The sequence below is a fragment of the Sus scrofa genome, chromosome Y (genome assembly GCF_054392235.1).
Source record: "Sus scrofa isolate SSC_HxYL_T2T_F1_AM1 chromosome Y, Sscrofa_HxYL_maternal_Yorkshire_Landrace_v2.0, whole genome shotgun sequence".
Classification (NCBI taxonomy): domain Eukaryota; kingdom Metazoa; phylum Chordata; class Mammalia; order Artiodactyla; family Suidae; genus Sus; species Sus scrofa.
The window spans coordinates 11,515,716-11,538,470 of NC_139402.1; the positions used below are offsets into that span (position 1 = coordinate 11,515,716).

The following is a 22,755-nucleotide window of genomic DNA, read 5'->3' on the forward strand; positions in this document are numbered from 1 at the left end:
ATGCCGGATGCTTTACCCACTGAGCAAGGCCAGGGATTGAACCTGCAACCTCATGGTTCCTAGTCGGATTCGTTAACCACCGAGCCACGACGAGAACTCCAGAATGAGAGTTTTGCTTTTGAAATACCAGACACCAGGATGAAAGAACGATTTGCCGTCGTGGGGCTCCAGTGGAACCGGACTAATAATTTGAAGACTCTGATAATGCTTGAACCCATCATCCATTTCCCATTTGTGAACAACCATTCAGATCTGACAGACTGATGTACAGGTCGTAACAGAGTCCGTAAATTGATCATGTGAGAAAAAAGGAACATGGTTTGGGCCAAGATAGTGACTATAGAGTCACTTCTTCCCTTCCATTTGCCCTCCTCCTCCCTTCTAGACATAAAATAAAGTAAATAAATGTAGTGTTATTTTACCTTTCAGTTTTTATTTATTTTTTACTGTTAATATTTTTATTTTACTGTTAATTACTGTTCCTTTACTATACAGGGTAGCCATCAGAGGGAGCTAACACACAGAGCTTTTATACTTTGCTTGGAATAGTCCTCTTCCCTAGTACTTCTATTTTTTTTTTTTTTTTAAGGGCAGCATCTGTGGCATATAGAAGTTCCCAGGCTAGGGATCGAATTGGAGCTGAACCACAGCTCACACAACACCAGATCCTTAACCCACTGAGCAATGCCAGTGATCAAACCTGCATCCTCATGGATACTCGTCGGCATTTGTTTCTGCTGAGCCACGATGGGAACTGCCTCTTTTTTTTTAAATTAAAGTGTAATTGATTTACTCCCTAGCACTTCTCTTCATGGCTTGGTCTAAGTACCTCTGAACCCATTCTCCAGCTCTGGAATCGCCGTCGTGCTTGATGTAGGGTCTCACTATGAAGACCATTCCATTCTGCAGTATTTGGAGGTTCTGACTGATCATTTGTCTTTTGCTCTCATTCAGCACTCTTTTCAGTGTGGAATTAGTAAATTATCAAGTACCAAAACGAATCTTCTGCCTCTGATTCCTGTGGGCTTATCAATTGAATCTTACGGTTAGAAGCAGTATTCTAGAGGAGCCAAGCAGTTAAGTACACGAGCTAAAGTCTGGTTTGTAGCTCTGGAGCTATCAACATCAGTCTTTCAGCCCTGGATTGATTATGGCCACTTACCCCTTGTGAACATTCTTCAAGTGTGAACCATCTTCTTTGAGAAAGCACTTTGGTTTTGGCACTTGCCCACTGTCCCCAGGCAGGTGGCACCAAGGAGTACCATTGGCCACTTCAGACCCATCATCACTCAGTCAGCTCATAAAAGAGGTGGAAGACTTCTGGCTCTTACCCTGACAGTCACATAATTGTCATAATAGTTGGAGTCGTCTGTTTTTGCTAATTTCAGGTCCCAGAGGCTACAAGAAGAGAAAAATAAAAATGTGACCCATGGGCTTTGGAGGCAGGAGCTGAACATCCAGAGTATGGAGGAGACCTATGACCAAAAGCTCAAGAACAAACTCCTAAAGTAAGTGGTGCTTTTTTTTTTTTTTTTTTTAAATATCACAATTGAATTAAATTGATAGAACCATAGCACAAATGAAGTAGATAGGACTAATGATTTATGACAATAGTGTTTTTAAAGAAAAATACTGTTTGCAGTAAATGTCAAGCCTTTCCTAGGAGTATTTGATATAAGATAATTTTAAAAATATAAAAGTACAGAGAATAGCATCTCCTGCTTGTTCTTTGTTGCTTCTCTAACATTTATTGAGGGCCTGTAATTTGCTTGAAAATTCTTTTTCTTTTTACAGCTGCACCTGCAGCATACAGAGGTTCCCAGGTTGGGGGTCAAATTGGAGCTGCAGCTGCAGGCTTACACCACAGCCACAGCAACACCAAATACAAGCTGCATCTGCAGTCTGTACTGCAGCTTGTGGCAATCCTGGATCCTTAACCCACTGACTGAGGCCAGGGATTGAACCTGCATCCTCATGAAGACTATGTTTAGTTCTTAACCCGCTGAACCATGATGGTAACTGCATTTATCAGTTTGCTTGAATTTCTTTAGGGAACATTGTGATGACCTCACCTTGCATTGCTGAAAAGCTGTAAAATAGGGATTAGAGTCAATTTTATCTTTTCCTCTAACTTACTTATATTTTCTTTAAGGTGGGGATTTCTAATAATTATGAGTTATTCTCAGTGCTTATGGTATTTGTCAATGAACACGTACCTTGTATTCTTTCAGTATTCCTCAAAGAATCAAAAGAAAAGTAAGAATTAACTGTGAAGCAAAAAATGGTACAGGGAAAGGAAAATACGGACAATTGTGGTACTATGGCTTTTTTAGTCTTGAGTTTTGTTGTGTTCTGGTGAATGGTATTTCACTGCAATTCCAGTGAAAGTAAATTGTAACTTTTGTCTCCAGGGCTCAGTGTAATGTCTGGAATGTAGTAAGTGTTCAGTTAATGTTAATTGAGTAAATAAATTCATAGCAATGAGATAGCTCAGCTCAGCAGCTCTGGGTATGCTTATTCATTGGCCTCTTTTTACTGCCTTCTCCATAATTTGTCAGTGACAATCCATTACATAGTAATTGCAAAGGTGGTTTTTTGAGGTCATTCTTAAAAAGAATTCTAATGCAAAGTACAGTACCTTTTCCATGTATAAGTTTTGAAATGATGGATTTTATCTCCATATTTTATGTCAACTCCTCTAATAGAACTGTGAGCACTGAAAAATCTGTGGTTGTTAAATGGTTAGGGATAAATGAATAAAAAGTGTATGTGAACTTGGCATGGCCATGGAGTAGGGAACTGTTGCGTATCTTTGTCTGGCCTTGGGTTTGGCAAGTGTTAAAGTTTGGAGGATGTTGACCACAGGAGTGCTTCTCTTTCCTTTCTCTCATCTCTGAATGAGAAAGTCAGCTTGTAGTAGCTGGTGGAGACAGTAAAATTCCATGACAGTATGCCTTTTGGTATCACCAATCCATATATAATTTTAGTACTGTTGGCATCAGCTCTAAATATTGTGCTCAGCCCCTGAGGGTGAAACTTCTTATCCTGCTTGGGGTTGGGGAACCCCTGCTTGTGGTTGGGGAAGTGGGGTGGATTGGAAATGACTGACCGCTTCTTTTTTGTTTGTTTGTTTGTTTTGTCCATACCTTCAGAGTTCCCAGGGCCAAGGATCATAAAAAGATGAGCCACATCTTTGACAATGCCAGATTCTTATCCACGGAGCCACTGGGAAACTCCATGACTGGCTTGTTATCCTTGGGGATTTAGAGTCTGTTGTATACAGGGTAAATGCAACTAAACTTAATTCTTGGTGTCAGTGGACACCAACTGAGAAATGGTGCCTCGGTAGCCTCAGTAATGCACCCTTTCATTTTGTGCTGGAGTTTGGGGACCAGGATTGGATTACAGGATTGCAGCAGGACTTTTTATATCCAGAATTCAGATTCATAGCCTCGGTACAGGTGACCTTGAAGCTCATGTGTTGTCCTGTTCGGTGCCGTCTGGCGCCAGGTGTCGTAGATAAGCTCAGGCATCAGTAACAGTCTGTCCAGGAACATGACCAGGGAGGAACTCATTTTCTGTCATCCTGACTCTCAGGTATCAGCTGGAACTGAAGGAGGACTACATCACTAGAACTAATAGGCTGATTGAAGATGAAAGGAGGAATACAGGTGATTCTCGGGGTTTGGGGAGGGAGGCTGGATTTTTCAGTTCCGATGCTTGTGATTAGCTTCCTAAGTTGGGCCTTCTCTGTAATTCATAAAATAGGTACCTTACACTTCATTGTTACCATAAAATGACGCAGTTTTTTTGTCCTTTTAATTTCACAAAGTTAAAAAATAACACTCACTGTGTTTTTGCAAACTTTAATGTTTAACCTTTTCTATATTTGCAAAGATCAGTGGGTTATCGGTAGGATTTTATTCAACTTTTATTTCACTGTATTTTGATAAATAAAATCTATGATGTTAAGAAGGTGGCAGCAACTTATTGCCATTGGTTAATATCACTTATCACCATGAGCCATTTCATTTTTTCACTGTTCCCTGTGCCCTGATTTCTTATTTCTCTTATTTCTAATATGTGTTTATGCTTCATGATATTTTAATTTGACATATAACCTCCTAAACTCTTGTGTACATTATCTACATTATCCCAAGACTAGGAAAAGTTGGAAAATTTTTTGATCTTTCAGATACTTTGATATTTCAGTGTATTTATTTAATTTTAATTTAATTTAATTTAATTTTATAACATAGCATTCTCTGTCTTTAAGGAAATTCACAGCCATCAGCAGGAGGGCCCCACACTCTGCAAAGATGGTGTAACTGTGGTTACTTGTGTGTAGCAGGAAGTTCACCACATATATGACCATTACAACTGACTTCCCATCACCTGTTGAGTAACAGGGCTTTTTTCTTGTCTGCTGATTTTTTTCTTTTTTTCTCCCCCATCTGCCATTTTAGATGATAAAATAATGGTCATAACGTTTGACATACTGGCTGTAAATTATCAAGTGACTTTTGTATTCATTGGAAAAACATATTTAGTGGTTGGTTCTGTCTTTCAGAGAAAACTATTCATTTGCAAGAGGAGCTCAGAGCTTTTAAGTGTAGAAAGGAAGAATTCGATCGTTCTGTAAATCGTGTGAAAGAGCTTGAGGTAATGTTAAGCCTATTGGTTTTTCGGAACAGATGTTAGAGAACACGTGAAGTTTTAGTCTCATACATCATTCATCTCAAGTTATCCTCTTAATTAAAAGTTTGGACTATTTATTATATGACTGAGAGGGTGATGGCTGAACTTAATGCAATAGTTCTTCCTTTCCATCTTAGTCTCCTAGAGAAGCAAAGAACGAGTGTGTCCTTTGGGGCGCAGAGTTGTCCTTAAATCCTGTCTGTCTCCCTCACTGTCCATGTGCCCGTGTGCAGGTTCTGTGACCTCCGATCCCTTCTCCATCAACTTTGGGATATTGCTCACATGCCATGGTTCTTGAGGGACCTCAGTGAGCTGGTCTGTGTGCCTGGCCTGTAGCAGGGGCCTGGTGTATGTTAGCATCGACTCAGCCTCTCCTTCCTTCCCCTCAGCAGCAGGTAAAATTCCTGTCACTACATCAGCATCTCCCAGATTCCGGCACAATGTGATGCATTTTTCACATGCCACTGTTGCTCTCTTTCTGTTCCTTTGTGTACTTGCTCTCCAAAGAGCAAAGCTGTAACTTGAGGAACTTAAACTGTCTTCTGTACATAAAATTTATTTTTGCAACTGTAATGTCTTCCTTACTTGAGAACTTTGCAGGCTTCTCTCTGCAACTATGAGATGGATTAGACTTAAGGAAAGTACCTCACAGCATGTTAGTGGCATCTCTCCCCTTTTCATGCGAAAAAATTTATTGTTAAATCTGTGATGGCTTATGTGTCCTTAGTTGCAACTGGAAAATCGGGTGATAATCAGAAGCTCCTGCTTTGCTGGACAGTGTTCTATGTAAATTGATTTGGATAAACCTGCCGCAGCTCCAGGGCAAAAGATGACTTTGATTGATAGAGTTAGGGTCAGCTTCTTGCTGAGAAACAGACGTCTGACAAGTGATTAAATTGTGCCACCCAGCTGAGAGCAGCCCACTAGCTTTTACCTGGGCAGTGCTGTGATGTCCCCATTCAAATACAAGTTTCCCTTTCCCAATTGCAGCTTGAGTTAGAGTCTGTCAAAGCCCAGTGTTTGGCACTAACAAAGCAAAACCACATGCTGAGCGAAAAAGTCAAAGAGATGAGTGACTATTCACTAGTAAAAGAAGGGAAACTGGAGCTGCAGACGCAGAATAAACTGCTTAAACAACAAGTGGAAGAGTTGAGAAATGAAAACTTGCGTCTCCTCAACTGTAAGTCTTTTTTTTCCCCTGATTTGCCTGTTGTTTTTTTCAATTTAATTTTTACTTTATATTGGAATATAGTTGCTTACAATGTTGTTAGTTTCAGGTGTACAGTGATTGTTATATTCACTCTTTTTCAGATTCATTTTCCACATAGATTATTACAGAATATTGAGTACAGGTTCCTGTGCTCTACAGTAGATTCTTATTGCTTACCTATTTTATATAAAATAGTGTGTATATATTAATCCCATCCTCCCAATTTTTCCCTCCCCATAATCTTTCCCTTTGGTAACCATGTTTGTTTTCAAAGTCCATGAGTCTGTTTCTGTTTTATAAATGGGTTCATTTGTGTCATTTTTTTAGAGTCCATGTATAAGTGATGCACACTTGTCCTTTTCTGTCTGACTGACTTCACTTAATAGGAGAGTCTCTAGGTTCATTCATGTTGCTGCAAATGGTATTATTTTATTCTTTTTTATAGCTGAGTAATTTCCACTGTGTATATGTACTACATCTTCTTTATCCATTCCTCTGTTGATGGACATTTAGGTTGCATCCATGTCTTGGCTATTGTGAATAGTGTTGCAATGAACATTGGGTGCATATATCTTTTCATTTTTTTCTTTTTTATAATAATTTTTTTTTTCCCACTGTCCAGCGAGGGGGTCCGGTTATCCTTACATGTATACATTACAATTACATTTTTCCCCCACCCTTTCTTCTGTTGCAACATGAGTATCTAGACATAGTTCTCAATGCTATTCAGCAGGATCTCCTTGTAAATCTATTCTAAGTTGTGTCTGATAAGCCCAAGCTCCCAATCCCTCCCACTCCCTCTCCCTCCCATTAGGCAGCCACAAGTCTCTTCTCCAAGGGAACCCTCCTGCACTGTTGGTGGGAATGTCAACTGGTACAGCCACTATGGAGAACAGTTTGGAGATACCTTAGAAATCTATACATAGAACTTCCATATGACCCCGCAATCCCACCCTTGGGCATATATCCGGACAAAGCTCTACTTAAAAGAGACACTTGCACCCACATGTTCATTGCAGCACTATTCACAATAGCCAGGACATGGAAACAACCTAAATGTCCATCCACAGATGATTGGATCTGGAAGATGTGGTATATATACACAATGGAATACTACTCAGCCATAAAAAAGAATGACATAATGCCATTTGCAGCAACATGGATGGAACTAGAGACTCTCATCCTGAGCGAAATGAGCCAGAAAGACAAAGACAAATACCATATGATATCACTTATAACTGGAATCTAATATCCAGCACAAATGAACATCTCCTCAGAAAAGAAAATCATGGACATATATTTTTTCAAATTATGATTTTCTCTAGTTAGATGCCCAGGAGTGGGAATGCTGGGACATATAGCAGTTCTATATTTAGTTTTTTAAAGAACTTCCATAATGTTCTCCATAGTGATTGTACCAATTTATATTCCTACCAATGGTGTAGGAGAGTTTCCTTTTCTCCACACCCTCTCCAGCGTTTATTGTTTGAAGACTTTTTGATGATGGATATTCTGACTGGTGTGAGGTGATATCTCGTTGTACTTTTGATTTGCATTTCTCTAGTAATTAGCAATGTTGAGCATCTTTTCATGTGCTTTTGGCCATCTGTCTTTGGAAAAATGTCTTTTTAGATCTTCTGACAATTTTTTGATTCAGTCATTTGTGTTTTTTTAATGAATCTGCTCTAATTTTTATGATTTCTTCTACTAACTTTAGGTTTTGTTTGTTCTTTTTTGTCTAGTTGCTTTAGCTACAAGTTTTTTTATTTTAGATTTTTGATATAAACTTCTCTCTTAGAACTGCATTTGTGGCATCCCATATGTTTTGGATTGTTGTGCGTTTTTTTTTTCTTTATTTCTTTTCTGTTAAGTAGCATACTGTTCATGTGTTTGTTTTTTTTTTGCAGTTGATTTCTAATTTTGAGTGTTGTGATCAGCAAAGATGCTTGGTATGATTTCAGTTTTCTTAAATTTTTGAGACTTGCTTGGTAGCACAAGATGTGATCTGTCCTGTAGAACATTTCATGTGCATTTGAGAAGAATATGTATTTTTCCAATTTCAAGTGGAATGTTCTAGAAATATCAGTTAAGTCCATTTGGTCTAGTGTATCAGTTAAGGTCTATGCTTCCTTATTATTTTCCATCTGGATGATCTATCCATTTTTGTAAGTGGGGTGTTAAAGACCCTTACTATTGTGTTATTATCAATTTCTCCTTTTATGACTATTAGCAGTTACTTTATATATTGAAGTGCTTCTATGTAGAGTATGTATGTATTTACAATTGTAATGCCTTGTTGGATTGATCCTTTGATCATTATATAGTGTCCTTGGTCTCTTGTAACCTTCTTTATTTTAAAGTGTTTTTGTCTGATGGTATTGATACTCCATCTTTCTTTTGATTTCCATTTACCCAGAATACATTTTTCCATCCTCTTATTTTGAGTCTGAATGTGTCTGTGTATCAGAGGATCTCTTGTAGACAGCATATATATGGGTCTTCATTTTGTATCCATTTAGATAGTCTATGTCTTTTGCTTAGAGCGTTTAATCCATTTACATTTAAGGTATTTATCAGAATATACATTCAGATTGCAGTTTTATTAACTATATTATATTTGTTTTTTAGGTCTTTTTTCTTCCCTTAATCTTTTGTTCTCTATCTTTAGTGTTGTATTTGAATTACTTTTTCTTCTTTATGTGTGACTCTGTTGTAGATTTTTGGTTGTGGTCACCATGAAGTTTTGTTATAGCAGTATGTATATACACAAGATTGTTTTAAGCTGCTGGTCTCTTAATTTCAAATGAATTTCTTATGTCTTGCATTTGTACTCTTTTCACAGTTGCTGGTTTGATATCATATTTGCGAGAGGATGATTTCCTACCTTTACTGTATGTTCACCTTTACCAATGAGCTTTCCCATTTGTCATTTTCTTGTTTCTATCTGTAACCTTTTCTTTTCTGCCTCAAGAAGTTATTCTAGCATTTATTATAAAGCTGGTTTGGTGGTGCTGATTTTTTCAGCTTTTATTGTCTATATAGCTTTTGATTTCTCCATCAAATCTGAACAAGAACCTTGCTAGGGAGAGTATTCTTGCTGTATGTTTCTTTACTTCATCACTTTAAATATATGTTCCCTTCTGACCTGTAGCATTTCTACTGAAAAATCCACTTATGGGGATTCAATTGTATGTTATTTGTTGTTTTTCTGTTGTTTTTCTTAATATTTTCACTTTGTCTTTAATTTTTGTCATATTTTAATATGTATGTCCCTTGCTGTATTCCTTCTTGAGTTTATACTTTATGGAGCTCTCTTCCCTTCATCAATTTGAGTTACTTTTTCTTCTCTGTTATTGAAATTTTGGGTTATTATCTCTTTCAATATTTTATCAGGTCCTTTCTCTCTCTTCTTCTGGGGCTGCCATAATGTCACTATTGGTGTATTTAACATTGTACAGAAGTCTCTGAGACTGTCTGCATTTATTTTCTTTCATTTTTCTTTATTTGGCTCCATGGCAGTGATTTTCACCAGTCTCTCTTCCTGCTCATTCGTTTTTCTGCCTCATTTATTCTACTACTGACTCCTTCTAGTGTATTTTTCATTTCAGCTACAGTATTGTTTGTTCTTTAAACTTTATACCTATTTTTTAAACTTTTTTTGTACCTTCTTGGTCTGCGCCTCCATTCTTTTAACAAGATCTTGGATCATCCTTACTTTAATTACTCTGAATTCTTTTTCAGGTAGACTGCCTATCTCTGCTTCACTAAGTTGTGCAAGGTTTTATCTCATTCCTTTGTTTTGGAACATATTTCTGTTCTGTCTCATTTTGGTCTGACTTTCTTTGTTTGTGGTCTCCTTTTTTCAGTCTGTAAGATTGTAGTTCCTCTTTCTTCTGGTGTCTGCCTTCTCATGGTGAGGGGGTTCCAGGGGTTTGTGCAGGCTTCCCGGCGGGAGGGACCAGTGCCTGCCCACTGGTTAGTGGAGCTGAGTCTTGTCTCTCTGGTGGGCAGTACTATATGATGGGGTGTGTTTAGAGGCAACTGAGGTCCTAGGAGATTTTTCTAAATACTGTGTTTGCATCCTGTTGTTAGTTTGGCCTGGGATATCTCAGCATGGGAGCCTGCAGGGTGTTGGATGGGGTCAGGTCTCAGCACCAATAATGGCAACCTTTGGGAGAGCTCACACCCATGAATAGTTTGGGGCTTTGGCCTCCTGTGTCTTTGTCCTCACAGTGAGTCACAGCCAACCCCTGCCTCCTCAGGAGATCCTCCAGGACCCACAGGTAGGTCTGGCCCAGGCTTCTATGGCATCACTGCCTTGCCCTGGGTCCCAGTGCACATGAAACCATGTATGTACCCTCTGAGAGCGGAGTCTCTGTTTCCCCCAGTCCTATGGCGCTCCTATAGTCATTCTCCACTGGCCTGCAAAGCCAAATGCTCTGGTGACCCCTCCTCCTGATGTCAGACCCTCAGGCTAGGTAGCCTGACACGGGGATCAAAACTCTTATTCCTGTGAGAGGACCTCATCTCATTAGACTTCTTTGTCTTTGGATGTAAGTCCCTCTTTTGGTTGGTTCTGGTCTTTTTCAGTAGATGGATATTGACTAGTTAGTTGCAATTTTGGTGTTTTTTTTTGAGAGGAGGTGAGCTCAAGTCCTTCTCCTGTGCCATCTCATCCCCTTTGTTTCTAATGTCCAAGCTGAAGACATACTAAACTTCCATGAAACTTAAGAAAAACTGACCAAAAGAGTGATGAATTGACAAAATTTGGGCAGTCTTTTTCTTACCTGAGTGCTTGGTCTGGTTTTATTTGCTCATAGGATGCTTTGTGCAGAGGCCTTGTACTCCACCCTTCAGACCAGAGTTCCTAGTGTAAACTGGCTTCACCTGCCTGTCTGCATGTTACTGTAGTTCATGTTAGCATCATATTATGAAATGAAGCTTCTCTGGAGAGAGGCTTCAATTGAGAAGATTACCTAAAATTTAAGTTCTCAGATTCCTTCCTTTTTGCTTGCTATTCCATAATTAATAGTGTCCCTAAGAAGAAATATTTAAAAACTGTCCATATCTACCTCTGTGGATGATACTGGGCTCCTCTCCTTCTGACTCCTGTGCCTGTGCCCAATGGGGATAACCTCAAGCACTTCGAGGTGGGAAGAGGGGTCAAGGTTGTCGGCCCTCTCCACCACCTCTATGTACAGTGATTCCGCACCTCTCAACCAAGCAAGATTGCAGTGCTTCTGGGATGGCTTCTCACCTGCACTCTGCACTTGAGTCAACTTGCTCCCTCCAGTTCTGGAAATTCCTCCCTCCCTGGCCCTCGAAGCTCAAGGACTGGTAATGGCATGGCCCCATTACTAACCCAGAGAATTACATAGTCTTTGGTAGCTAGGAACCCAATATGAGTCACCCTTCATTGAAGGGTCCTTGCATGACCTAGTTTGGAGACGGCATCTACTTTCTGTCTGGACAAGAGAGCCACTGGCAGATGCACAGATTGAATTGGAACTCAGCACAATATTGATGGGTTTCAATAGAGCACTCCTTCTCTGCCTCTGTGTATGAAAGAGGGGAAAGGTGGGCTTTCAAGTTAATTTGAGAATTTGAAAGCATTCTACTATGTGGAGTAATATTTGAGAGAAGTGAAATATGTGCACTTATTCGCATTCTTTGTGTTTTGAAATTTGTGAGTCAGAATTGCTCATAGTTCTTTTGATAGAATAAATATAATATTGTGTGCATACAAAGCAAAGGAAGACCAGTATGAAACCACTTGAGCTACTTTTGTGAATTAAATGAGATAACTCAGGGTTGGTAATGACCAGGCTTTTTTGCCCTCTTAGGCATAACTGAGCCATCTCCTGAGCTGGTGATTTTCCAGAAAGAATTAAAGAAAGCAGAAAATGCTATCATGCTTGAGCATAAGGAGTTTGAAACCCACAAGCAAGCTCTTCAAAAACAGCTGCAAAGCGAAGTGAGTATCTCTCCTCGGGCCCAGGGGTCAGGCCAGTCCGCTGCTTGGATGTGTGAACTTGATGCACACCACACCAGTGTAAATAAGAGTCTTTCTTACATCGGCGATCCCCCGAGATGCTAAAGGTCTCGTTTCCATCCGAGAGAATGCTCTAGTGATTGTGTGACTTGGTATTCGTAATAGTCGCGAAATCCAAAGGCAAGCAGACACAGCTAAAGACAAAATTCCCCAGGTCCTGATGCTGTTCACAGTAGCAGTGTCTCACTTCTCACCCCGTGCCTTGGAAATACTGCTTCCCTCTCTGGAGTTTGCCCAGGCCCTGGAGTAGCTGCTCGGATATGGGTGCAAGAGGAAGTGGACACTTGTGTGGTCTGTTGTTACTTTATAGGGATGTCATGGGTTATGGGCTGTAAAGCTGCTCAGAATTGACCAAGCAAACAAAGGGTGTAAGCCCAGTATGAGAACTGTTCCTTCGAAGTGAGCTGTGATGGGTTTCGAGTTGATTTCTTTCCCTTCTCTAAATCTCTGCAGATTGAGCATTCCGCCCAGCTGAAGGCCCAGATACTGGATTACGATGCTTCTGTCAAGAGGTTAACTATGCAGGTTACTGACCTAAAGTTGCAGCTTAAACAAACTCAGACAGGTTAGAGACATTTTTAACCTAAAAGTAGGTTTGTGCAAATGTAATGCTGGTTATCACTGAATTCGTAGTAATTCTCATAGTAGGGAAAAAGCTATAGAAATAGGTGCTGTTTTAGAAGTCAAACTGCCTGTCCATTTCAGGGGTACCAGTCAGGTCATCACTTAGAGTGACTTCTCACAGGTGCCCCACACATGGGAGAGTCTCATTCCCCAAATAGGAAGGGTGTGGTGGTGATGCAGAGGTCCCCAAATTCACCCTGGACCTAGGCTTGCTTGCTTTCTGTCTTTTAAAATTTATTGAAGTATAATAGTTGATTTATAATGTTGTGTTAATATCTGCTGTACAGCGAAGTAGCTCAGTTTTACATACATATTCTTTCTCGTATTCTTTTCCATTGTGGATTATCACAGGGTATTAAATATTAAATCCCTGTTGCTGTACAGTAGGACCTGGTTGTTTATCCATCCCATATGTAATAGTTTGCCTCTGGACCTAGGGAGTTTCCTTTTTTATTTGTCATCCTGACAGTAAGATCAACCTACTCTTCAGTGGTGTTAGACACTCCTTGATAAACGCATACATCCGCTGGAAAGGCAGGGTGGCCTGGCAAAAAGAGCACTGCTACTGGAATTGGAAAATTGGTTTTGGTCCCCATTTTTGAAGTTGGTTGTTTGGCTTCAGACACGTTCCTTTAACTTCCTTGGGCCTCCGTTTCCCCCTTTGTAGCGAGCATAATAATACCTCCCGGGCTGTGGAGGATGGAGGGGAAATGGGATGGGCTGCAGTACAGTGCCCAGTGCATATAAACCCTCGGGCAGTGGGCCCTGCTATCGTTTTATTCCTGGGTCTCCAGTGGATGGATGCTGCTGCCCCTCCTACTTCTCCCAGGTCTGCCACAGCCTGTATGCTTTGTTTAGCTGCTTTCACGCTCGGCTCAAGTTTCCCTGTGTTCATGGTTCTGAGCCTTCCTTGGTTCCCATTTGCACTTCTCCTCCTCAGGCCCTTGGCCCCTTGTCCCCCACGCCAATTTGATTTCTGTCATTTTATCATCTCTGCTCTTTTCTTTCCTCATTTTCTCTCTATACCTTGGCATTTGCCAAACTGCCCACAGCTGAAACCATAGTGAGCTCCTCTCGTGGGGAATAGTTTAATAAGAATGGAAGTTTTTTGAACGCCCGCATCGCAAGCATCTGTCCTGTGGCATCATTGGGGTGGGGTTGGCAGGACAGGAGCAGTCACATGTGCTGGCTTTGCACTGGGTGTAGTGACTCTACACCTTGCTAAGCATGGCACTCAGCCTCAATTAGTCACAGCCTCCATCTGTGACATGGGAGCAGTGAGAGTTCTGGGCCCACAGTGGTGCCAGGATCACATGTTCTCATTCTCTTATCTCAGCCTCAGGTCATCTGCTGTGGCTTTGGCCACAGCCCCAGGGGTTCGGTGGCAGCACCCTGGGGTCAAACACATTCACTGCTTTGTAGTCAGTGTATGAACATGCATGCTGGATGGAAAAAATAGAGATTATAAATGGGTTTATGTCAGCTCAAGTCAGGTGTTTTTTAGCCACCAGCGTTCACATCTGGTTAGACTTTGCCCAGAAATAAATCGTGAGTACCTTCTCAGTTCTCAGAGCTTTTTGGACTTGAAGGTTGTGTGTAATAGGTTGTGAAATAATACCATGTATTACAAAAGAAAGCCTAGGAAGCAGTAGTTTGTACATAGTTGTTCTTGAGAAATGTTAATAATTGCTGTTAGGACAGTGGTGGTTTCAGAAGCTGTTTATGTGCAAGTCTGTCCTTATTAAAATTTGAAACAGAAACATATCAGTTTGATTCTGTACCTTTCCCCCTCTTGTCTCTCACCCTATGTCTGCTCGTCACCCACAGCCTTGGAGAATGAAGTGTACCGCAACCCAAAGCCATCTCTGCTCAGTCGCTCCGTCAGCAGGTTAATGGGCGGCAAGATGGGGCCCCTGGATGGTAGCATAAGCAGGGATTTCTTGAAAAACGCTTTGAGACAGGACGAGCTGCTGGCAGGCACAGTTACACCATGGATCCCAAGTTACCCCAGTGCAAGCCCAGAGGGCAGTTCCCCTGATTCTGACCTGGAATTTGTAGCTAGCACCAAGGCTCGGGTGAGAGAGCTAGAGCAAGAGGCCAAGTGCTTGGAAAAAGCTTTCCAGAACTACCATCAAAGGGTCAGTCAGTGCCCCGCCAAGAGCCCACTGGAAGCCAGGAGCCCACCCCTGCTGCGCCTGCTGGGGAATCTCAAGAACATCCTTCCAAGTGCCCCCGACAGGGGTGTTTTTCCCGAGGACCAAGTTGCCTCTCAGCAGCCTCAGATGAGCGAGCAGCGAAAGGACAACAGCGAAGTGTCTGAGGTGACCAGCAGCTCGGCCTCCAGGTCACACAAGGGAGAGGCATCCAGATGCCTCTCCTCCACTTCTCTCCCCAAAGCGAGAAGAAGCCTTGACAGTGAGATGTTCTTGGAAGGTAAGCTCCTGCTCAGGGGACAGATAGGTTAGTTCTCCTGGGATGTGTCCTCTGATCCTCTGAGAGTGCAGCCTAGACAGCAGGAGGTGGTGGGAGCCAGCAACCCTCCATCTATCTGCAGGCTCCCTGGGGACCCCATCGTCTCCCCCATGTCATGGCTGGGGAATCATTAACACATCATTCTTGGCTTTTGCAAGGATAATGGCACTCATTTTCAGAGTAACAGAAACCCCATTGCTGTCCTCTCCACACCATCTGTAACATTCTCCTCCTCGTGTCTCCTGCTTGGTAGGTGACAGAACACTGCAGCCTTCACCTGCTGAGTGCTGGCACAGCCTCTCAGTGCACTCACTTTCCAGCCCAATGGAGCCAAAGGCCAGGTAACTTCTGGGCTCTTAGCCACCTGAAATCTCAGCCTTAATTTGTGTGGGGGTTTAGGTGATGTTAAAGACTGTGTGACAGTATAGAATTTGCAGTCGCATCATACATCATTAAAAACTCATTGACAAATATTTTGGCATTTAAATATAAGCAAATAAGGCTGCACTTGGTAAATCACTGAGATAAACTCCATCCAAAATGCTGTGGGCTCTAGAATATAGGGCTGATGCAGGGTGGCGTGGGTGTGTTGAAAGGCTCAGTGGTGGGTGGCCCAGGCTGGGATTGAAGTCATGTGTGGAACCCCTGCCTGTTGCCCAGTCCCTAAGGTGGGGGAGATTCTGACTCCCTCTTTCTGGGCTCCAGCCTGGGTATCTGTGTGTTGATGCAGTTCTGCAGAGTTGCAAATGGCCCCTTGGGCCTGTCCTGGTCCTCAAGTGTGTAATGTTGTGTTATATCGCTTCTGTGGAGAGAGGACACGGGGGCCAAGCTAGGATGCTATGGTACACAGGGGCTGCTGGCGGTACGTCTTCAGCTGGCTCGTTGCTAAAGCTGTGTGGAGCTTGGTTTTCGTCCACAAATGTTTTCTAGGTGTTAACAATTCTTCTGAGGTGCGGTAGTGAGAGGGCAGCGTTGTTCTTCCTTAGGGGTGGTAGCACCTGCCTCGCTGCACGGGCCTGGGCAGTCTGGAGGACTACCAGAGTTAAGGTGCTGTGACTCTTGGGAACAAGGCCTGGCACGTGGAGTGCAACCACTGCAGTAGTCCTTACTCTCTGTGAGTCAGGGAACAATGAATTTTCCAAAGCGTTTGCTCCAGTCACAAAAAGCTTTTTCATCACCCTCCACTCTTTTGTTTTATGTTACTAAAGCTTCACATTCTTGAATTTTATTCTTCTGATAGCCTTTATCAAAGACAAATGGAACTTGAGAAAAACCAATTTGCAAATTCGGACAAGCCAGCTTTTAAGGATAATGAGGAATTTGAAGCATCATTTGAATGTGAGTTTAAATATGAATGCTTGTTTTTGTAAGTTTAAAATATTGGAAGTTTAGTTTTGGTGAAACATGTTTGTTGTTATAAAAGCCAAAGCAGGAGTTCCCATTGTGGCTCAGCAGTAAGGAACCCGGCTAGTCTCAATGAGGATGCAGGTTCAGTCCCTGGGTTAGGATTAAGTGGGTTAAGGATCCCGCGTTGCTGTGGCTGTGGTGTAGGCTGGCAGCTATAGCTCTGATTTGACCCCCGCCTGGGAACTTCCACGTGCTGCTCCTGCAGTCCTAAAATGATAAAAAAATAAAAGGCAAAAGCAGTTATAAATTAGGACATTTTTATTTTGTGATAAAACTACAAGTACAGCTATAGTGCCTCATTTTTGTATCACAAAGATTTTCAAGTTCTGAGTTCCATTTATTAAAAATTTGGGGATAACCGATTTCAAAGTTGCAGCTAAGCCCAGAAGTGAATCCTTAATTTATGAAGTTTAGGATGGGCCCAGATTTAAAATAAATGACTTCTTAAAATTTGCCTTTTTTCCCCTTTTTATGGAATATGAAGATACTATTTTTCTTGGAATTATGTTGTTTCCATCAATTGTCGCAGATTTAGAAAACCCTTTGTTAGCTACAGAACGGAGGTACAGGATGGAGCTTAAGGGTATGAGAACTGGTGGCCTGGCGTGGCCCTGCCTTAGACTGCTCTGTCTCAGGGCCAGCTGCTTCAGTATAAAATAGAAATTGAGGGTCGACCAGCTCTCAGGTTCTTTCTGGCTTGGCAAGTCTCTCTCTCACTTTCTTGTTTTTGTTTTGGGTTATAGAAGTTTTATTCGTAACAGCCCCAAATTTGAAACAACCCAGATCCCCTTCAGTTAGTGGGTGGTTAAACAAGGGATGTTAAGTCTCCACCATGAACTCCCACTCCACAAGTAGATGGAACAGTGTTGATATGCAACAGTTTACATGGGTCTCCACAGAATGGTTTCGTGAGAAAAAGCAATCCCACAGAGACATACTGTACTAGTTAGTTTGTGTAACAGTTCTTTTATTGAAGTATCGTTGCTGTACAGTATTACATAAGTTACGGGTGAACAGTATCATGAGCCAGTTTTTAAAGGCTGTACTCCATATGTAGTGATGATGGAGTATTGGCTGTATTTCCCATGTTTTATTTATAATTTTTGCCTTCATGAACATCATCTCAAGTCTGAATGTGTAATGTTTGAACAGGTAAACTAGAGGGCTTAGTATATTTTGCAAAAGTCTTTGTAACCCACTTGATTACTTTTGTTAAATCATTAATATTTAAATAAAATACAAATGATTATCAGCATACTCACTGGGTGGGTCCTTCTGTCACTGAGTAACACATGGAATTTGTAAATGAACCTCCTAAGAAGGTTTGAGAAGCAAGTGCACGGGCAAGGGGCTAGGGTGGCTCCCTGGAATCCTGTAAGGAAAGGGCTGACCCAGTTGCTTTGGCTGAAACTTGAGCGCTGGGTGAGAAGTTAGCCTACCCTCCCTTCTCCTGCCACTGCATGCAGTTAAAGGGCCCTTTGTTTGTGCCTTGTGCAGATGTGGGGAACACGCCCAGGCAGCTTGAAATGGACGGCTGCCTTCCCACTGGCAACATGCCTCACATGGACAGTGCCGCAGCCGCTCTGCACACCAGGGCTGTCTCCTGTCAGTACCCCAGTAAGTTTTGCTTTATCTTAACTAACAAGATATATTAATTAATTAATACTACTCATATTATTTTTCTTTATACTTGCTTCCTTGGTGCTTTAAAAAATTGGGACAGTGGAGTTCGGTTGTGGCTCAAACCCAGTTAGTATCCATAAGGACACAGGTTCAATCCCTGGCCTCACTCAGTGGGTTAAGGATCTGTAGTTGCTGTGAGCTGTGGTCTAGGTCTCAGATGTGGCTCAGATTTGGTGTTACTGTGGCTGTGGTATAGGCCAGCAGCTGCAGCTCTGGTTTGAACTCTAACCTGGGAATTTGCATATGCTGCACCTGCGACTCTAAAGAAAAAAAAATTAGGACAGTAACAGCTTGATATTTCAGTCTCCAGAAGAGCTGCTAGTGTTAGAGCGACCCTGGTCATCAGATTTCTCTTGCCTGGCCCTCCTTCCCTCTCCCCTGCTCTTCCCTGCATCCCCACTTCCCCCGAGGCGTGTGGAGGGGGAGGTCAAAGCTTTGTGCCAGGACTGGGCCCACAGCCGGGTCCTTTTCTCCTTGGCCCAAAGTGTTGAAGCCTCATACTGAGTGAAACCACCTTCTGGTCCTTTCCCAACACTGGGAGAACATCATCCCCCAAATCTCTGCAAAGCCTCTGGTGAGCAGTTTCTTGGTTGAAGTCACAGTACTCAGGAATATGAGGAATTGCTGGCAGAGGCAAGAGATTTTCCTGATTTCAGAGTAAGTCTTTCTGCAAAGTCCTCATTCAGTGCAACTTGATCAAGAGCTTCTCTATGCTGGGCACTTTGGTGGGGCCTGGGCATCCAGCAGTGAACTATGGCAAGCCCCTGCTTCACGGAGCTTCTGGTGGGAGAGTCAGTCAGCAGACTGTCTCCAGGGACCTCCAACGGGCTGGGTACTGAGTCAGGATGGCGGCGACCTGGCACAGCTGGGAGTAAAAAGAGTAGACTATGGGAAACCACCTTAGATAGCTGTCCTGCCTCTGAGGTGGAAGGCAGATTATCATTAAATAGTGTGGTTACATTTCAGTCATTGAGAAGTGCTCTAATGTTCATTATTTCACTTCTACATCTTAGTGTAAAGCAAAATGAAAAGGCTGAAACTTGGTATCTTTGACATGCCAGTGGAAACACTTTTTTGTTTTTGTTTTTTGCTCTCTTATGTCCAAAGATGTTTCTCTGTGCCACATAGTATACCCACAGTAGAGAAGGTTCCCTTTTTTCTTCCTTCTTTAAAACTTTTTAAATTGGCACCCCAACAGCATTCCTTTCTGGGAGCTCTGTTCCACATGCGAAAGCAACACTACTTGGTAGTGACCACTGTCCCCACCAAGGAGGGAAGAGGCTGCATTTCTGCCTATGGGAATAACCAGCTGTGACCTCTGGTCCTGGACTTCATGGCCAGTAATGAGAAAGAAGGTTATAGCCTCCCTCCTGTTAATGAAGCCAGCTCAGCTAGAACAGGGCATAGTGAAGAGGTCCAGACTCCTTTGGTGAATGTGTGAATTTGTCTGTTTCTTAGCATGGGTGAAAGAAATTAGGTTCTAGGCCAGAGCTGGAGGAGAAAGGTCAGCTTCCCCATCAGGGGGATTGAAATTGAATTAAATCTGTGAGGCACAGAGTCTTACGCTGGGACCTCTAGGGAGCAGGCCAATAATTAAAGCGTGGGAAGGAATAGAAAATAGCAGCCCCTCAGAGCATGGGCACAGGGGGCGGCTCAGAGTCGCACAGCGTCCCTGGGGCTTGGCAAGGCCCGCCCCTGCAAGCCAGTCCATGATGGTTTGAAAATTTTACTGCTGGAAGCCAGCTGCTCTTTATCTTTTGTCCCATTAGGCGTTGATCCGAAACCACTTGGAGAACAGAAGGATGAAGAGGAAATATGGGAACAACAAGCAAGAGAACTAAGGCAGGGAGGGGAGGGGAGGCATATCGAGCAGCAAGAAGCTTTGGAAAGGGGGCGGAGAGAACTCGAAAAGCTGGATCAGGAAAGGGTAAGAGTGCGCACACGTGCCCTGTCCTAGCTTCTTCATGCTGCACCTGCGGCAGAGCGTTCCTCTGGGGAGGTCAGGCCGTGTCTCCAAGTCCTAGGAGGGGCGGGTAAGTGAACCCCGGTCGGTGGCCGCCACAGCCCCTTTGCTGCCGAGAACATTTGTGGGCACGCGCACCTCGTGCCTTTCCAAGTTTGGTATTAGTAGTGCCTCAGTTCGCCTGCATCCTCAGATGGTCCTGAAAATGGGCTCGTAGGCAAGATGAACTTCTCGCTGTGTTGTTGATCTTCTCGTTGTAAATGAGGTTGAAAGAAGAGACTCATGTTGCCTGGCTGGGACTAGAGCAGCTGGGGCGGTGGTTCTGGGGCTCGCTGCCTTCCTCCTGTGCTCTTCTGGCCCTCTGCGCCCTGATTCTGGCCCCAGATGGATTATTCCGGCCACTGCGCATGCCTGCCGAGTCTTGCATAAATTGATCTTCCATATGGAGGGTCCTTGGCCTCCTGGTTAATTTGGTCTAAAACGTGGGACATTTGAGGCAAATTAATCCCTTCCTTCCTTGAGATGACATGTTTTTGTCCCCCTTTGATGGTAGCTGTGAGTTCAATGAAAAAAAACAGTTTGCTGGCATGCAGATGGTACTTAAAGGAGCAGGATTTACGTTACTCTGCATCTTTTAACACTTAAAAGTTTTAGAAGATTGGAGTTCCTGCTGTGGCTCAGTGGTAATTAATGCGACTACTATCAATGAAGATGTGGGTTCGATCCCTGGCTTCACTCATTGGGTGAAGGATCTGGCGTTGCTGTGAGCTCTGGTGTAGGTTGCAGGCACAGCTTGGATCTCCCCCCGTTGTGGCTATGCTGTGGCCAGCAGTTATAGCTCCAGTTCGACCCCTAGCCTGGGAACCTCCATATACCACATATGTGGCCCTAAAAAGCCAAAAAAAAGCAAATTAGATGATCTAGTTGTTTATTTCTTATTTTGTTATCCATCTGTTTCAGAGGCTAATTGAAGAATCGTTGAAGATGGAAATGGAAAAAGAATTTGAAGTCCTGAGTCTTCAGGAAATGAAAGACAAATCTAAATCTATTTGTGGTGAAAATCCTTTAGAGAAATACATGCAAGTCCTCCAACAGGATAAAGACCAGGACTTAGCAGATAAGGTGCTAATGCTGGGGCCTGCCCTCTATTGGGGGGGGGGGTGCCAAGGGCTTCTGTGGGTTATTTGAAAACTTTGTGATAAGGGTCTGCCTTCTCCATTGGAGACAAAGGTAACAGCATAGAAAATCCAAAGTTCACATGGAGCCTCAAGCCTTTTCAATATCTTACACTCCTGTCAAAATGTCACTTTTGCGTTGGTAGAAGGTGGATGAGATTTTGATTGGTCAAAGTTTGTAAAGGTTGGGAGGTCTGTTTTTTTATAAGAACATGAAAGAAATATAATGCAAGCCCTGTGAATGAATAATGAATGCGTTAGTAGTGGGACAGTAGTATTTTATGTAAGTCTGAGGTACTGTGGGTGTTGCGAATGGCTTCCGGGTAACTAGTTTATTTCGATGTGCTTCCTAAACGTCATGTTGAAAAGTCATTGCTTTTTTAGACTCTTAAATTACATATATATTTCAAAAATAGTTCTGAGAGAAATAATAAAGTGTTTAATAAAATTAATACATATCTAATTGCAAAATTCTTCTTTTCTCGTCTTTGTGTCAGAGTTCAAAAAAGATGGCCAGAGAGGGCTCACAAGTGGACACATTGCCATCTAGTGACAAAGACGAAAGGTACGGTGTCCCCAACATGGTATTCTTACGCAAACTGTGATCACATTGCGGGTTTTCTCAGCCAGGGAAATGGTCAGATATTGGAGTGTGCCTGTAAGAAATTGCATCAATCAAAAGCACCATCTTCCAAAAGAATCCCATTGGATTTTTTAACTTGTGAAATTGCTACTGATAGAAATTGTAAGCAAGGGCAGAAACCCCACAGGGAAGGAAGGAGAACGTTAACAAAGATGTCTGAATAAACTTGACAGGAATTTAACACGTTAAAACAATGTTTGTTTTTCCCTAATTCAGTTTCACAGGCTTTTCTCCTGAAGAACCAGATGACTCTTGGTAACTGCTTGGTGCTCAGCTGCTTAACTAAGATTTTGGAACTAAAGACCTGAGAGTTCAGTGTAATGAAACATAGTTCTCAATAAATATTCACGTGCAATCTGGTGTGATTTTTTTTTTCTCCTCTAATTCTATTTGGTACTATAGTGTATAAACTAAAAAAAAATCTAGTCAAGTGACACCTCTTCAGAATTTTTCATTCTCAAGCCTTTCATGACACTGGAATGAGCTGCCTTTTTTTTTTTTTTTTTTTTTTTTTTTTTTCCCCATTTTTGTCTTGGGTTTTATGTACTTGAAAACTTATCTTGTCGGTCAAGTTCTAGGCTTGCATTTTTGGAAGTTGCAACTCTGTTCCTTCCTCTCACAGTTGGGCTACCACCTGTCAAACAAGAGACCATCTTCCCCTGTGTTTCTTGTGACTTGTCCCTGAAAATAAAGACACAGGTTTTTCTATTCTTGGCTCTAGAAACAGTATGATAACACCTCTGGTCTTTACCTTAGACATCTTTTTCTTGAGAATGAATACAAACCCTCCTTGGATGATGATAAAAAGAGAAGATAACACTTATTGAG

At 42.3% G+C, this 22,755-nt stretch overlaps 1 protein-coding gene across 8 annotated transcripts in view; it reads left to right on the forward strand.

Moving 5' to 3' along the window:
- The window catches only part of LOC110255257 (centriole and centriolar satellite protein OFD1), a 58,951-nt gene extending 36,669 nt beyond the window's left edge, over window positions 1–22,282 (forward strand). For all 8 annotated transcript variants that reach the window (XM_021080897.2, XM_021080899.2, XM_085009020.1 and 5 more), the window contains 14 exons: window positions 1,389–1,508; window positions 3,598–3,671; window positions 4,571–4,662; window positions 5,689–5,878; window positions 11,752–11,882; window positions 12,414–12,525; window positions 14,412–15,017; window positions 15,310–15,397; window positions 16,297–16,394; window positions 17,961–18,080; window positions 19,916–20,073; window positions 21,070–21,231; window positions 21,782–21,849; window positions 22,144–22,282. In XM_021080897.2, the coding sequence (XP_020936556.2) occupies window positions 1,389–1,508; window positions 3,598–3,671; window positions 4,571–4,662; window positions 5,689–5,878; window positions 11,752–11,882; window positions 12,414–12,525; window positions 14,412–15,017; window positions 15,310–15,397; window positions 16,297–16,394; window positions 17,961–18,080; window positions 19,916–20,073; window positions 21,070–21,231; window positions 21,782–21,849; window positions 22,144–22,186 (2,062 nt within the window). In that variant the 3' untranslated portion in view covers window positions 22,187–22,282. The remainder of the gene's footprint in view (window positions 1–1,388; window positions 1,509–3,597; window positions 3,672–4,570; window positions 4,663–5,688; window positions 5,879–11,751; window positions 11,883–12,413; window positions 12,526–14,411; window positions 15,018–15,309; window positions 15,398–16,296; window positions 16,395–17,960; window positions 18,081–19,915; window positions 20,074–21,069; window positions 21,232–21,781; window positions 21,850–22,143) is intronic.
- The last annotated feature ends 473 nt before the right edge of the window (window positions 22,283–22,755 follow it).